Source organism: Anser anser, assembly GCF_964211835.1.
Source record: "Anser anser genome assembly, chromosome: 9".
In the NCBI taxonomy this organism is placed as follows: Eukaryota; Metazoa; Chordata; class Aves; order Anseriformes; family Anatidae; genus Anser; species Anser anser.
In genome coordinates, this window is record NC_139729.1 from 23,394,110 (window position 1) to 23,408,934 (window position 14,825).

A 14,825-nucleotide genomic window follows, 5' to 3' on the forward strand; every position below is an offset into this window, starting at 1 on the left:
GTGCACCACAGTTAACTGCCTGAGCTCCACATCACAGCAGCCTTGTAATGCCCCTCCTTTCCCTCAGATATTTGTAATCCAAACCTACATACATATCTCCATTACTTCCTTCTGAAAGTTTTCTGAAAGCCCAGGGAGATGGGGCCAAGGCCTGGCGGTTTAAGCAGCTTTCCATTTTCGGGGGCTGTTCTGCCAGTGTTAACGTAATTCATGCTCCTTGTCTGTAATATAAATATATATAAAATACATAATATGTTGTATATAATAACATACATAATAATAATAATGTGTTCTGCATACAACAGAATCCAAGGCATAAATCCTTTTCAAGGTGCTTTTGGTTTTGTCAGATTGTGAATTCTTCAGCTCATACTATTCTCAGTTTCTATCAAGTCATCCTTATTTGTCCCTTAAAGCTACCAGGTGAAGAAAAAGAAGATGAATTGCAGATTTGTTGTAGATTCAGGCAGGATACCACTCCCTATTTCACAGGAGAAACAGAAGTACCAAGAAGAAAGTATGACCAGGAATAATGAAGTATGCAATCCCATTCTGCCTGCTCTGGCACTAACACAGCTCAAATCACAGGGCACATTAGTAAACACACACAAGTCAGGCAAACATCCCTCATTAGCACAAGACTTCTGTCACAAAGTTTGCTGTCCTGTGAATTACCAGAAAGGTGTCCCCTGCCTCCAGAAGCAAAGCCTTCGAATGAATGCCCAATGATATTCAAAAAACGCAAGATACATCTCCTTCTACCCTCATGCTATAAATAATTTAATAAATTCTGAGTACTTTTAATCCGGAGTAAATGTATCTGTGACTGATGAACCTTCTTCTCTCTCCACGTAGTGACCGAGTTCACAAAGAGGGACGCTCACGCGCTGGTGCGACCCAGCGGCATGAGGAGCTGAAGCACTCTGAAAAAGTAAATCTAAAATGTATGCCTCTGAATTAGCAGCATTAGAGAACAGCTTCACTGATTAATTAACTAACAGTATTTCGAAGTTGGTTCCAGATGTTTACTTCCATGTAAACAACTCTAAAGTGACTTGAGCACATTCTGTTTTTTTACGTTGTTAAGTTGGATTACCACTATTTGATCAGCATTACTCACTGATGATAGTTACTAAACCGTAACCTTTGAAAGCATTCACCAGATGCTACCTTCTGCTCTTAAAATACAACATTTATAATAAAAGTCAAAACATCTCTGCCCTTAGATATAATCAAAAAATGCATTTGCTTTTCTGTGAATTGTTGGAGACGCATCATTTTTAAATGGGAGATCTCTTCCTTGAAGTCTGTTTTCTACATTCTTCATCTCTCCACAATAAAACCATAATCATTCTATATTCAAAGCCTTCGGATATTTCCATGACAACAAACAATAATATAAACTAGAATTAAAACTTTATTGGATGAAAAGAAAATTGAAAGAATGGAACATAGGAGAGAGATTTCAAAACACCATAAATAGAAACTCTCTTGTACCTTATCTCTAGTGCTCGATACAGCTTTAACACTGCAGAAGAGACGCACCAATATTTTAAGAGTTCCCTGAAAGGTAAGTGTCCTTTGTAATGCTGTTTTTAGTTCTTTTTTTTTTTTAATTTTTTATTTATTATTTTTGGAATCTCTCTTTTGGTCATACATATAGTTAGTGGATAAAACTGTGAATAAAAAATCCTTAACTTCTGCCTCTTTCTCTCCCTTTTTTCTCATCCTGATATTACCAGTGACTTCAATCTTCTCTGTGGTTAATAAGGCAACATAAAAGTACTGTTGCTGCAGCTGAGGGCAGGTAGGTAAGTATCAGGAGCCTAAAGCCACCTTCTCTCACAGCTATTATATCTTCTTTCACTACTATCTCCACGCCTGTCCTTCACTACATGCAAAGCAGATGCAGGATGTCATGCAAAGTTAGTTGCAGTAGCTCTTTATATCTCCTCCAGATTTGGCCTTGAATTGTCAAAGAATCAGAAAACTGGAACTGCTTTTCTTCGCTCAGCTGTTTTTCTGGCTTCGACCCCAAGAAGGAAAAGCAGCCAGAGGAGCCCTTGAATCATGCTGCCCTTCGAGCGAGCAGGGGGTCGGTGCTGCTGGGTGCAAAGAACGACTGCAATCTGTGATCCAAGTGGGTCAGCACTCAAGACATCAAACTCACAATGAATTAGGTGTTAATTCATTGCATTACAAGCTCGAGCTGTCAGGGGCATATAAATCTGCTGCTACCTCAAACTTGGCTACTTGATTTTGCTACACACACTTCAGTTCAAGTATGATTTTACTTTTTTTTTTTTTTCTGGAAAATTAAAAGAAAGCTTTTGTCTCCCTGGGGAAAGAGAACCGGTCATTTTTGACAAGACACAGCTCAGCAAAAATTGGAAGAATTTCATGAGAATGAAAAATCCTCGCTGCAGAGTCACATTTGTAGCCTCAGGCCATCTTCTCTGCCAAATATCAAAGTCCTGCAGCTACTGCCACTGGTTTGAGAATATATCATGAGGGAAAAAAGAGTGAAAGCATTCTTTATAATAATAGAAAGTATTTGGCAGCCTAAATACAGAGACAGTTACCAGTTCCTCTATAATACAATGCAACGTCATTTAAATTAGATTGGACACAAAACTGTAATACGAATTAACTGTATATTGGTGGCATACAGACCATGATTTTTCTTCAGAAATATATAAAGTGATTACATAGGCAGCTGGATAAACAAAGTGAGAAGCACGATAGGCTCTCCCTTTTTTCTTTCTTTCTTTTTTTTTTTTCAACTGCAATTGATTTGTGGCTATACCCCCATAAAATTTAGCAACTGTTGAGTAACTTGCTACAAAACTGTCTCACAGTTCAAGAGCAGGAATGATGAATACTGGCTCCAATGAAACTGCAAAATATATTGAAATTGGGATGTGGATGAGGCACTACGGGTAGCGCTTGCATTATTACGGGAAGCACTGCAAAGTGCTCATCATCAGGCAGGTTCGGAGGCACAGGCAGAGTAACCCAGCCTTGGGTCACCCCACACTTACGTTCTGCTCTTAAATAAGGCTTGGCAGTTATGAGACGGCAATAGCAGATGGTGTGCACACATAGGCAAGTGTGCACATGGTGTCCCCTGGCAAAAGAGCACAAAACTCCATGTCCCTGCTGCGTTAAGCTGGATGCCAGCGGGGACTGGGAGCACTGGTTGCCCCAGAGAGATGGGGCGCAGGGGCAGGGGTGAGCACGAAGATGGGAAGCGGGGAGCAAGACGAGGCTGGGGGCTGTTTGGCTGGGCTGGGGGGGGCAGAGGACAGAGCCCCCCTGGCAGCGCTTTGCTCGGCTCAGGCTGCCCAGGTGCTGTGGTGAGGGAAGATTTGTGAGTGAAAAATGTAATTGTGAGTGAAAATTTAGTGGTGAGTGAAAACTTGTGTGTGAAAATGTAATCGTGAGTGAAAATTTGTGAGAGAAAATGTAATTGTGAGGTAAAATTTGTGAGAGAAAATGCAATTGTGAGTGAAAATGTAATAGTGAGTGGAAATCTGTGAGAGAAAATGCAATTGTGAGTGAAAATGTAATAGTGAGTGGAAATTTGTGAGAGAAAATGCAATTGTGAGGTGAAATTTGTGAGTGAAAATATAATTGTGAGGTAAAATTTATGAGAGAAAATGTAACTGTGAGTGAAAATGTAACTGGGCGACCCACCCGGACGGGGGTGGTGATCCCTGCAGCTCCCTCCAGCCCCCAGACACCCAAGCAGGGGGCAGCAGCAGCAGCAGCCGCCCCCCCGTCCCCCCGCGGCTCCCGCCCCTCAGCGAGCCGGGGCCGAGCCTCGCTCCGCACCCGCGGAGGCTGCGCCCCCCCCCCCCCCCGCGGCTCTGACGCGCGGCCAGCGCCGTCCCCCCGGGCCGGGGGGCGTACGGGAAGGGGGGGGAGAGGCGGAGCGGGGCCGCGGATCCCTCCCCGCCCTCCGCACCTGCCCCGGCCCCGCGGAGGAGGGCGCGCAGCGGCGCGGGGATGCGCGGCCCTCGGCGGCAGGATGCGGGAGGGGAGCGCGGGCGGGCGCGGCGCGGAGAACAGGACGGGCGGCGAGCCCCCGCTGCATCTCTTCCCCGCGCCCGTGCTCACCGGCATCACGGTGGCCTGCGTGGTCCTCTTCGTCATCGGGATCTTCGGCAACCTGATGACCATGCTGGTGGTGTCGCGGTTTCGGGACATGAGGACCACCACCAACTTCTACCTGTCCAGCATGGCGTTCTCCGACCTGCTCATCTTCCTCTGCATGCCCTTGGACCTGTTCCGCCTCTGGCAGTACCGACCCTGGAACTTCGGGGACCTCCTCTGCAAGCTCTTCCAGTTTGTCAGCGAGAGCTGCACCTACTCCACCATCCTCAACATCACCGCCCTCAGCGTGGAGCGGTACGTCGCCATCTGCTTCCCCCTGCGCGCGAAGGTGATCATCACCAAGAGGAAGGTCAAGCTGGTCATCCTCATCCTCTGGGCCGTCTCCTTCGTTAGCGCCGGCCCCATCTTTGTCCTGGTGGGGGTCGAGCACGAGAACGGCACCAACCCCCTGAGCACCAACGAGTGCCGAGCCACGGAGTACGCCATCCGCTCGGGGCTCCTCACCATCATGGTCTGGACCTCCAGCATCTTCTTTTTCCTGCCCGTCTTTTGCCTGACCGTGCTGTACAGCCTCATCGGGAGGAAGCTCTGGAGGAGAAAGAGAAAGAACATCGGTCCGAACACGGTCATCAGGGACAAGAACAACAAGCAAACTGTGAAAATGTTAGGTACGACTCTTCGTGCTTCCAGAGGGTCTGTGTGCTTGTGTGTGTGTGAGAGAGAGAGGAAGACCGAGAGTGCTGGTAGGTCACTATAATCGCTTCTAAGGGAAAGCGTTTATTTAAAATGCTTCAGACAAAGGGCTACACTTCAAGGTAGTGGTAGAATAACTCTCCCCCGTCCTTAGATTTATTTCTAATGGGTTGGAGCTGGGGGCTCTAAAACAGTTAAGCAGATTTTAATAACAATCACTGACAAAGACAAATACTACAGTTACAATTAGCTCTTGCCCTGGAGACTTTTGAACATCTTTGCTCTTTGGTTGTGGATACCGACATTATTTACAGAAGGATAGTTTATTTGATTTTTAAACAAAACTACCTCTTCTAAAACCACAAAGTTGAGCTGTAGACTAAGCAAGCAGGGACGGTATGGTGCCCTTAGTTTCAAATGAAAAGGATATCAAGTTTCTAGCAAACTGGGGATATTTACCGGCATGGCTGTGTAAGCTCATGAAAACTGATGGGCATTTTTGTATTAGAAAAACACCAGCACATGCTGAACAGTGAGCATTTTGTCTCCTTTGAGGTCTGATCCTCTGAATTCTCACTGGTTTCAAGAAAACGGGATTGGAGTGATAGGTGCTGTCGTTCTTAACTCTGTGTATTTGCATTGCCGGATGGCTTAAACAACAACAGCTATTGCTGCCGCACAGAAACACAGATTTTAACATCCCGATGCTGCAAGCCCTCCCAGTGAGAGCATGTGGTGGGAGTTTGAGGCACAGAACCAAAAAGTTGTTCTGCAGTTCAGTGTCTGGAGGCAGCAGGGTCCTGCTGCTGCGTGCTTTCATTCAAGCCATAGTCCCCTGTGTGTGGGATTTCCGTGGGTCTGCTCCCGGGGATGCTTTACATGACGGTTCCATAGGCAGCAGCTCCGCCGTGCTCATTTCAGCCAGGCGGAGGTGACGGGCTAATGAGCTTGAAGAAGAGGTGGCAGCGTGTCCTAAGTAGCTGAATTATTAAATGGGAGCCTAACTGATCTTTTGTTCGTGCCCTGCTTTATTACTATGCAGCAGCAGCAAGAATAATAAAACCCGCGGCATGCTTTGTGCCCTTTCAGCTATGTTTTATGATCAATAGAATTACTTCATTTGGGTAAACGTGACCTTGGAAGTAATTCATCATTTACACTTCTAGAGTTTCGGGATTATGAATCTCTGTTTACAATACGTAAACTGCTAGCATACATTACTACTGTGTTTACATATCTGCATACTTAACCATAAAGAATTTCAAAACAATAACGGCTTATTTCTGCCCTGGAGTACTGCTTCAAGCATTACAGTATTTTAGACACCCTTTTTTTCTTTTGCATGTCTGAGAATAGCAAGACAGTAGTAGCAACACTGTCCTCTGACAGAGAGCCAATATTTCTGAATGATAACAGTCTGATGTTAGATGGAAAGAAAAGAAGTTAGCGAGGGCTCAATACTAGCAGACGCACAAAGCAATCTGGTCTCATTGATTTTAATTTTCTGCTTAAATTTTAGAAGGCACTTTCTAAGACTTTAGCAGGTCATGGAACATAAAGTAAATGGGATTAGCATCAACTTTTCTTCTAAATTGTAGAGAAACATTATGCTTCTAGGACCATAATTAAACACCTGAATATATAGCCTGACTTTCAAAAGAGCTATCATACCCCATTCCTGCTGAAATCAATGTGGTTCTGCATGTGTGAAGATCAAACTGCATCTTCCAAAGCCTGACTAGGAGGGTTATGCATGCCCACCTGTGAAAATATTAGCGATGCTTAAAATTCTGTTTATAATAGCCACAATGGTAACATTCATTACATGGATTAAATTCTAGAACGCAGAAGCTAGTGAGCTAGGTAAACATCTGAATTGTGCAGGTGGAGAAACTGAGGGAAAAGGGCACTAGTTGGCTCAAGAAGATGCAGAGCTGGAAAACAGATACTCTGAATTTCAGCTCTGTGCTTTAGAGTCCATCATAAGTCCTACAGAAGTATCTATGTAAGCATGGGAATGCTTTTTCATAAAGTTTTTGGGGAAATATGCTGATTACGATCCCTCTTAGCTCTTTGAATTTTGTACCTGCTATGTGTTGACATAGGCAAGCAGGACTGTGAACAAGAGAGAACAGCTTAACTTAACTCAATTAAAAGAATTGCTAAAAAATGTCAGAAAACCTTTCCTGAGTTTTCTGTGGTTTTTGTTTGTTTTATATTAATAGATATACAGAAAACAGTATGAAAAATAACAAAGGCCAATAGCACACAGTAAGTGAACAGAAAAAGTTTCCCTTTCTCTAGGATGGAAACTGAAATGGGCCAGTGTTCAGGATATACATGTTCCTATTACTCTATGTGTGTTTTATATAATACATATGTATATATGCATAACCATAGTGACAGTGTAATATTGCAGATACGCCATGTAACTATAACTATGTAGTTACACATTATGTATTTACTTTTCGTGGAGTAACTCATGTTCCAAAACACAGACAAACTGGAGGGGGGCACCGCTGCCTGTTGTTACCTTGGTGTACGTGCTCTACTGATCCGGATGATAGCTTATTTTATCTTTGGGCCTCTGCCTTCAATCATTTTGCTTCCCAGTGATTACATTTTTCATTATAACCCACAGTGTTGAGTCTATCACATTGTATATATTTTGCTTTGGTAGATGAAGATGATAGATTATATTACATTTTTTGTCACCATTCTGAATCCTGAATTCTCTCCTTTTATGGAAAAGATAAGTTTGATAGTTCAGAAGTGTGCTACAGCATGCAGTATACAGGCAGGTTGTTTAGATACGATTAATTTCTATTAAGTATTGCTAATTTATACTGTCAGAAAATGTACTTGAGATAAAATGAAAAATTATGGGGTGCATTTTCACACTTTTTTGAGATTATTTCATTACAGAGATAGAATGACGTTTCATTTAAATCACCCATATTTCCCTACTCACACTTAACACGCTTTCTTCTGCTGTTTTCATTTTAGTTGTGGTGGTATTTGCTTTCATACTCTGCTGGTTGCCTTTTCACGTAGGACGATATTTATTTTCCAAATCCTTTGAAGCCGGATCCTTGGAGATAGCAGTGATCAGCCAGTACTGCAACTTGGTGTCCTTTGTCCTCTTCTACCTTAGCGCCGCCATCAACCCCATCCTCTACAACATCATGTCCAAGAAGTACCGAGTCGCCGCTTGCCGGCTGTTTGGACTCAAACCCCTTCCAAAGAAAAGACTCTCCAGCACGAAGCAGGAAAGTTCGCGCGTGTGGACAGAACCGAGCGTCACCACATGACACGGCGTGCAGAGCTCCAGAGCATCGCTTTCCAGCATTACCCAGAAAGCCATAACGAAAGAGACGCGGGGCGGGAAACACAAATCGAAAAGCAAAGCTGTACTTCTGTCGTCACCTGGATTTGCTGAAAGACGTGACACGGGCAGTTAAGGATTTTCAAAAACTGACTAGTCCTTGAGAATATCAAAGGAGACACACGGTTACAGAATTTGGAGACACTCGAGTCATACTTTTCTGCTGCTTTTGTCCATATGACTTTTTAATGCACGGGAGCTAGGTTTTCCCATCTGGAACAGGCAAACGTAGCCTGGCTCACTTGAGAGTTTGTACGACTTCAGTAGCAGCTAATTCGGGCTGAGTTATTACAGAGTTAACTTTAATTTTGCTAAAAATTTGGCTAGCATGTAGCCAGACCCTAAAGAGAGAAAAATCTAATTGCCTTTTTGGAGTAGTAAACATAGAATTTGATACACTTTTCATAATCCAGACTTTTAAATAAAGATCAAAAAGGAAAGGAGACATACAAATGGATAGTTTTTAAACATGCTAAAAATAAATGACCCTCATGTCATGTCTGAATTGAAAGAAAACAAAAAAATACCTTTATAGAAGCAGCTTAGAACATGGCTGTGCTGAAATATTTTTTGAATATTTATCAGTGGGTCAAGGACAGTGCTGACTTCAGGACTGCAGTGATGCTATAAAAACTGGGAATGCAATCTCCCACCAAAGTCATTTTTTTTTACTAGCTAATTCATCTGTACTTGTTCTGTTCAGCTTGACTGTGAACGACTCGATGTAGCCAAACTTGGAAGCTTTTAGTTGTTCCAGTAGTCGTGCTGCCTGTGGCTGCCTTTGCCGACGCTGCGCCCCCCCCCCCCCCTCCATACCCCAGTTTGTCAGCAGTGTGAGGAGGGGGCTCCTGCCCGTGGAGCACCACGGATCTTGCTGCGGGCGCAGCAGGCTGTCAGAACACGGGGTGCGGTCGTACTGGTTTGCTGCAGTGTGAAATTCAAAACCACGCTCATGTTTCAGAACATTTTTAACTGAAAAGGCCTGAAAAAGAAAGAGAAAAATCTGCATCAAGACACACAGGTGGACACATTCTCATACTTGATCCATAAAAATCTTAAATTAAATCAAGTTTTATAATCAAGTATGCCACTCAACAACAAAGCAACCCGGAACACTCTCCATCCCTTACGCTAGTACGTATGCCTTACATCGCACCTGTTGTCACACCAACATGTGGAGTTTGTGGTCCAGCTAATAGAGCTTAGGGGCATGCATGTGCAATAGCAGCTTTTATTTATTTGGTTCTAGTATTTATTGCCAGCTGGTCCACAACTGAGTCTACAGAAAGAATTGTCTGTTTGCAAAATTCCCGTCGCCTTCAGCCTCCTATTACCGCCGGTGGGCCACATTCTGCCTGTTCCTCTTTAGCTGATGGTGCTGCTCAGGTATAAGTGAAAAGAGAATTTGGCCTATTCTGCACATTCTGTGTCTTTGGTATCACACAGAGCTTCACTAGGGCTGGCTTGCTCCCCCCTGGCATGCTCGCTGCGAGCGCAGGCTTGATGCGAGGACTGAATGCAGGCGCACAAGTTGAGGGGCAAACCACAGAACTAGCTGGGGAAGCACAGCAAATGAGAGATGCAAAAGGCCAAAATAGTGAGATGAACCTCGTTTGAATCTCTGGAGCGGACTGAGGCCCTGGCCGGTGGGTGTTAGGAGAGCAGCAGTGCTGTAGCATCACCCCCTGTTCGTCTCTAATCACTTCTGCCTTTCTGTTTGTTTTGTTCTTTCGGTCGTTGCCAGCTGACATTCAGATCTGATGGCAGACATCGTGCAACTCAGGGAAACCAGAAATCGGGGAATCTTGAAAAGATTGTAAAGATGTAAGCTCACTACTAACATGTCTGTGTAAATGAACTGATCACGCACCTGACATCACATAAGTGTTTCGAGTTTCAGCTGTGTCTGTGGTATTAAATGTGAACAGAAAAAGAAATAAAGTCATGAGACCCTTCATAACCCTGCCGGATCGGTGCCGCTGCGGGCGGGCTGCAGGAGCGAGCCATCGGATGTGCCGGGCGCCGGCGCACATCCTTCCTCAGCACGTGGAGCTGGGCAGGGCCGTGCACGGGAACCTGGTTTATAAACCAGACCAGCCGTAACGTTACAGCCCCTGGGGCAGGCACGCTCCTTTTCTGCATGTTAACTACGGGTGTACAGATCGTTTCATTTCACCTAGCATTTCTTCAGGAGACGCTGTAAATTCTAACTACACCGTGACTGTGAAATTGGCAGAACTCCGTGCATAGAATGGAATTTATAACATTTAATCTGGGGTTACAAAAAGAAGCTAGGGGGCTGGCTTCTTGTGCTGAGGGAGGGCAGGACTTCTCTTCGGTTCCACTTAGGAAACGGCCTTTGCTTTGCAAGTCACTGAGCATCTGGCCAAATCTAGCAAAATTCATGCAATTTTAGGAAAGAAGAGGAGCCACCTCCATTTGACTCTTGCACCGAGCAGGAAAAGGTTTCAGACAGGGAACATTCACGCTTTACATGCACACTGCAGCAGCCGCTCCCGCAGGTTGCACTGTACCTCCTGTTAGTTCTGCCTCCCTTACCGATACAGAAATGCCAAAGTCAGGGGACTTGTGCTTGCTGGCGTGCGTTGACTCCAGATAGTGACCAGGGTCTGCTTCTTCAGACAGCTACTGGTGCAAAATGAGCTGCTCTCACCTGGAGGACAGGCAACAACCACCTGGATAACCTGCCCTTTTGCATCATAAAATCAAATACTGCCAGCTGCCTCCAGGAGGACACACGCCTCTCCACCACCACTGCGGGATGAGGATGGAGCTGCCTGCCTCGAGGGTACGTTATAGCCTGAAGTTTTAAGAAATAACTTCATTTAAAAAAATAAAAATGTGATCAGGATATCAGTAGGGCTTTCTAGAACAGCTGGTTCCCTTCCCCCTGCAATTTTGGGTCTGGATGTGGCTGTAGAAATCTGTGGTACCTGCAGTGAAGACAAGAGCCCTTGCAGGCGCTGGGCTATTCAGCGAGCGCGGCGGGCAGGGAGACTCCGCAGGAAAATTGCCTGCAGGCTGCAGAGCCATATGCTGCATTTCTGCAAACCCTTCCCCATAGGAATAAACTTGGCCAGTTCTGATAAAAAAAAAAACATATAGGGACTTTGTGAGTCAAAATATTGCTGTGTTCTCACTGCCCTCTGTGTGAGAAGCCGTATAGGAAGTAACGGGAGGCTCATTCATTAAACAGCTCGAGTTTTAAAAGATTTTCCAACTCTACATTTGTATCACAGCTTCACAAATAAACAGGAACAATTTGGCAGCATTTTATTTCTTGGCAGCATGTTGAATTGGCGATAAAATAGGTCAAAAGCATTTTACCAGAAAGCTCCATTCATTTGAGAAAAATACTTTTGATAGAAGCATGCACAGGCAGAAAATCATGTCCTATTGTATTGCTTGCCAAAAATAAAATATCCTGGAGAAGTAGCACTTACATGTCAGACCTGGAGTTGCTAGATGCTCAGCATTTATGTACGTGTGTGTCAAATGGCATTTGCCTAAGCCCTATTTAAAGCAGTTACTTACTCAAATACCTTGAGAACCTCTCTGTCCATCATTGGCCTGCGGCAGCCGAGGTGCTGCAGCCGGTTCCCCCAAAGCCACCCGCTGCTGCCCGGGTGACATTGCCACATGAAGCTGGCTTCCAGACGAGCTGAAGCTTCCATAACAATTAACATTTGCAGTTTCATTTGGATGGGCTTTCCTTTTTCACCACGGGAAGCTAACGCAGAGGTAAGCTACAGGTTTCACGTGTAGTTTGTTATCATCTTTTTTGGGTACTTCAACACAACCCACGTGAAGGTGGGTTTTGGTCAATGCTTTTTGGTGGGCTTCCATAGCAAAAGTCCTGGCGTAGATCCGTCCACCTCCAGCCCCCCGGGGCTGTGTTTCTTCAGGCTGGGTCCGTGATCACACCCCTGCAATTGTGCGAGGAGAGTGAAAGAGGAAGAAAAGACGCTCCATCTCAGATTAATGAAGGTTTATGGCTTGTTGGACAATCACTTCTGCTTGCTGCTAGAGCTTTAGGTTGAGCTCGGTATGTTTCTAGCTCCAGCACACGCTACGTACATCAGTGTTAGCAAATGTAACTCGTACACGCCGACACACGCTCGCTGTCCATGCACGTGTGAATTCCAGCCTTGTGGTGGGCTTCTAACGAGCTCTCTAGCCGCCTTTCCCAGCAGAAGGTCTCAGTTCCCTTCCACGTCGGCATGACACAGCCCTTTCCATCTCAGCTAGGGGCTGGTGCATGCTGTGACTTTCCAAATCAGAGCAAAATTCAAAGCGCTGTATCTGGACCAAAAAAACCCCAACCAACCAGTCCCAAACCTCTCTACCTGAGGGAAATGCGGCGTTTGGCCCCATTTCAAACAATGCTGCATGAAAGGGCACTGCTCCCTTTTCTTTTCCTCATGTTCTGCTTGATTGTCAGGTGATTGCAGAGCTGCACATGAGAAAGAACAGGCGTGGTGATTTCTAAGCCTCTGTTCACGTTGGCCTTCTCTACGCGGCCCCCTTCCACACACTGCCCAGCGCTGCAAACCGCCCCTCGGCAGGGTGGGATGGAGTCAAGCCCTGGCAGCACTTTCTGCCATGAGCCCGCAGCACGACCAGCTCCCAGGTGCCAAGATTTAAACACCTGCAACACCCCCATATTACAAAAGGCAGCAAAAACTCGTGCTACAAATTCTCACCAAAAATTAAGCCAATATCCATGATCACACACGGGCGTGTGTTCTGCCCGGTCAATAGCACCAGGGGACTTGTAGCAAGCAGTGACAATGCAATTGATTGTTGTAAGATTCCCTGTGCTGCAAAAGGTGCGACCTTCTGTTTTTGGCTGCACAGGAACAAGTGCTCAGCTGTGGTTCTGAGCCCGCTGACCGACCACCAGCTCGTGACGGAAGCGGGTGGGTGGCACAGGGGCTGTACCCGGGTGGTGCACGGCGTGGGGCTCCTGCCTGGGCAACCTCTGAGCATCTCCGGCCTAATGCCAATACATGAGGGGGAGAAAAAAAAAAAGCAACAACATTTCAGATACAGTCAGGTCACCACAGCGGTTTCTTCCTCATAAAAGCCCTTTGGCTAGAGGAACCTTGGCCAATGGCCCAGCTGAGCTGCTGGGCACGTGGAGGCGAGCGGTCCTGAGAGCCCCCTGGGCCTGGCCTGCGGGTGTCTTGGGGAAAAAAGGGCACTCCGAGGCCTCTGTCAATGAGCACAGTGTTTGCACTGGATTAGAGTGGGATTTCTCCACTCTGTTCACTTGCTGATCCTCACAAGACTTCTGCCTCTCTCCTGTTTGCTCTGTTTTGTTTGCAGAGAGTAAGTTTTTATGCAACAGAAAGTGAGGGAGATGAGCTAATAAAATAATTACTAAGAAATGACATCCACTGAGCCCATTGACCCAAGCAGTTACTCATTAATCATGCTAGTAGACCTAAAAATACTTTAGATTGCATGCGATACGATCTACACTAGCAATTAGTACAACCAATATAACTACTCAAACCAACAACAGCACGTTCACCTAAATAGCAGCAGATAGCCAGCTAATCTGCTGTGTTTGAAAGCGTCTTGTCAAACCTCGTATTTGCTTCTTTATTTCACCCAGCCAAGAATCCGCACATTGAGAGAGCAATTGTCAAGAGCAGAAACGGATGCAATCATTTAGAACTTATTAAATGTATTACCAATAAGATGATAGCCTTTTCAAGGGATCTCAGCTGGCTTTCTGCTCAGCCATAAAAGTATTAAACCAAAATGTCCATATCCTCCTCTCTGTTTACCTGTGGTTCTCATTTCTGAGAAGAATAAGAGCTGACATTTATGTCTTCACTCCAAGGAAGGTGAATATTACGGGCAGAGAATATAATTTCTACACCACTTCAAAGAATTATAATACATCATGAATTCTGCAATAACTATAATTCCAGAAAAATATTTATACAGGAAATATAATTCACAGATAAGATTTCTACAGTAATTTCCTCATGACTTTTCCCTAACGCCTGCCAGCAGGTGGGCGAGCAGAAGCGGAGGCGGTGCGGGGCCGGGCCTGGCAGGCGCAGAGCTGCTCAGCACCGCTTTGATGGGAGCCCCGCTCCCGTGATGGCCGGCCTCAAACAACCCGGCCAGGTACCCGGGCCATGCTGGAGCCCTGGGACACACGGAATGAGGGCTCAGGCCATGCTCCTTCCTTCAGGAAGCCCCTTAAGCCGGAGCTCCCGAAGTGTTTTATTCTCAGGGGTGTTTTCAAACACTGCTGCTATGCCTCAGGACAGGAGGGAGAGGCACAGGTGAATTGCACTCACCTAGGGGCAGGCAGGAAGGCCTCAGGACAACTCCCGCCTCCCTTCAAGTGCATGTTTTCTCCTCAGAAGGAGCTGTTTGCACTAGGCTGAATTTGAGCGTCTCCTAAAATTCGAAGGCTTGAGGGGCTCTAGCAGGAGCAGCTCGACAGGAGGCCACTACACGGTGTAGGGGACTGACGCTGGCTGCCGCCCCGCTCACTTTCTGTCCTGCGGTGCCTCCGGGCCCGGCCTCCCACACAAAGACCCCCTCCGAGGGGCTCTGCTCTCCTCCACCAAACCGCACATGCTCC

General features: G+C 45.9%; 1 protein-coding gene across 3 annotated transcripts; it reads left to right on the plus strand.

Annotated features, from left to right (window-relative positions):
- The first annotated feature begins 3,926 nt into the window (after window positions 1-3,926).
- Window positions 3,927-10,154, plus strand: GHSR (growth hormone secretagogue receptor). 3 transcript variants are annotated; one of them, XM_083848873.1, is made up of 2 exons: window positions 3,927-4,784; window positions 7,894-10,154. In XM_083848873.1, exons 1-2 carry the CDS (start codon window positions 4,031-4,033, stop codon window positions 8,118-8,120), a joined length of 981 nt encoding a protein of 326 aa, XP_083704999.1. In that variant the 5' UTR covers window positions 3,927-4,030; the 3' UTR covers window positions 8,121-10,154. The 3 variants fall into 3 exon arrangements, with proteins under 3 accessions (XP_083704999.1, XP_083704998.1, XP_083704997.1); XM_083848872.1 differs by having other exon boundaries at window positions 3,928-4,784; window positions 7,864-10,154; XM_083848871.1 differs by having other exon boundaries at window positions 3,930-4,784; window positions 7,816-10,154.
- The last annotated feature ends 4,671 nt before the right edge of the window (window positions 10,155-14,825 follow it).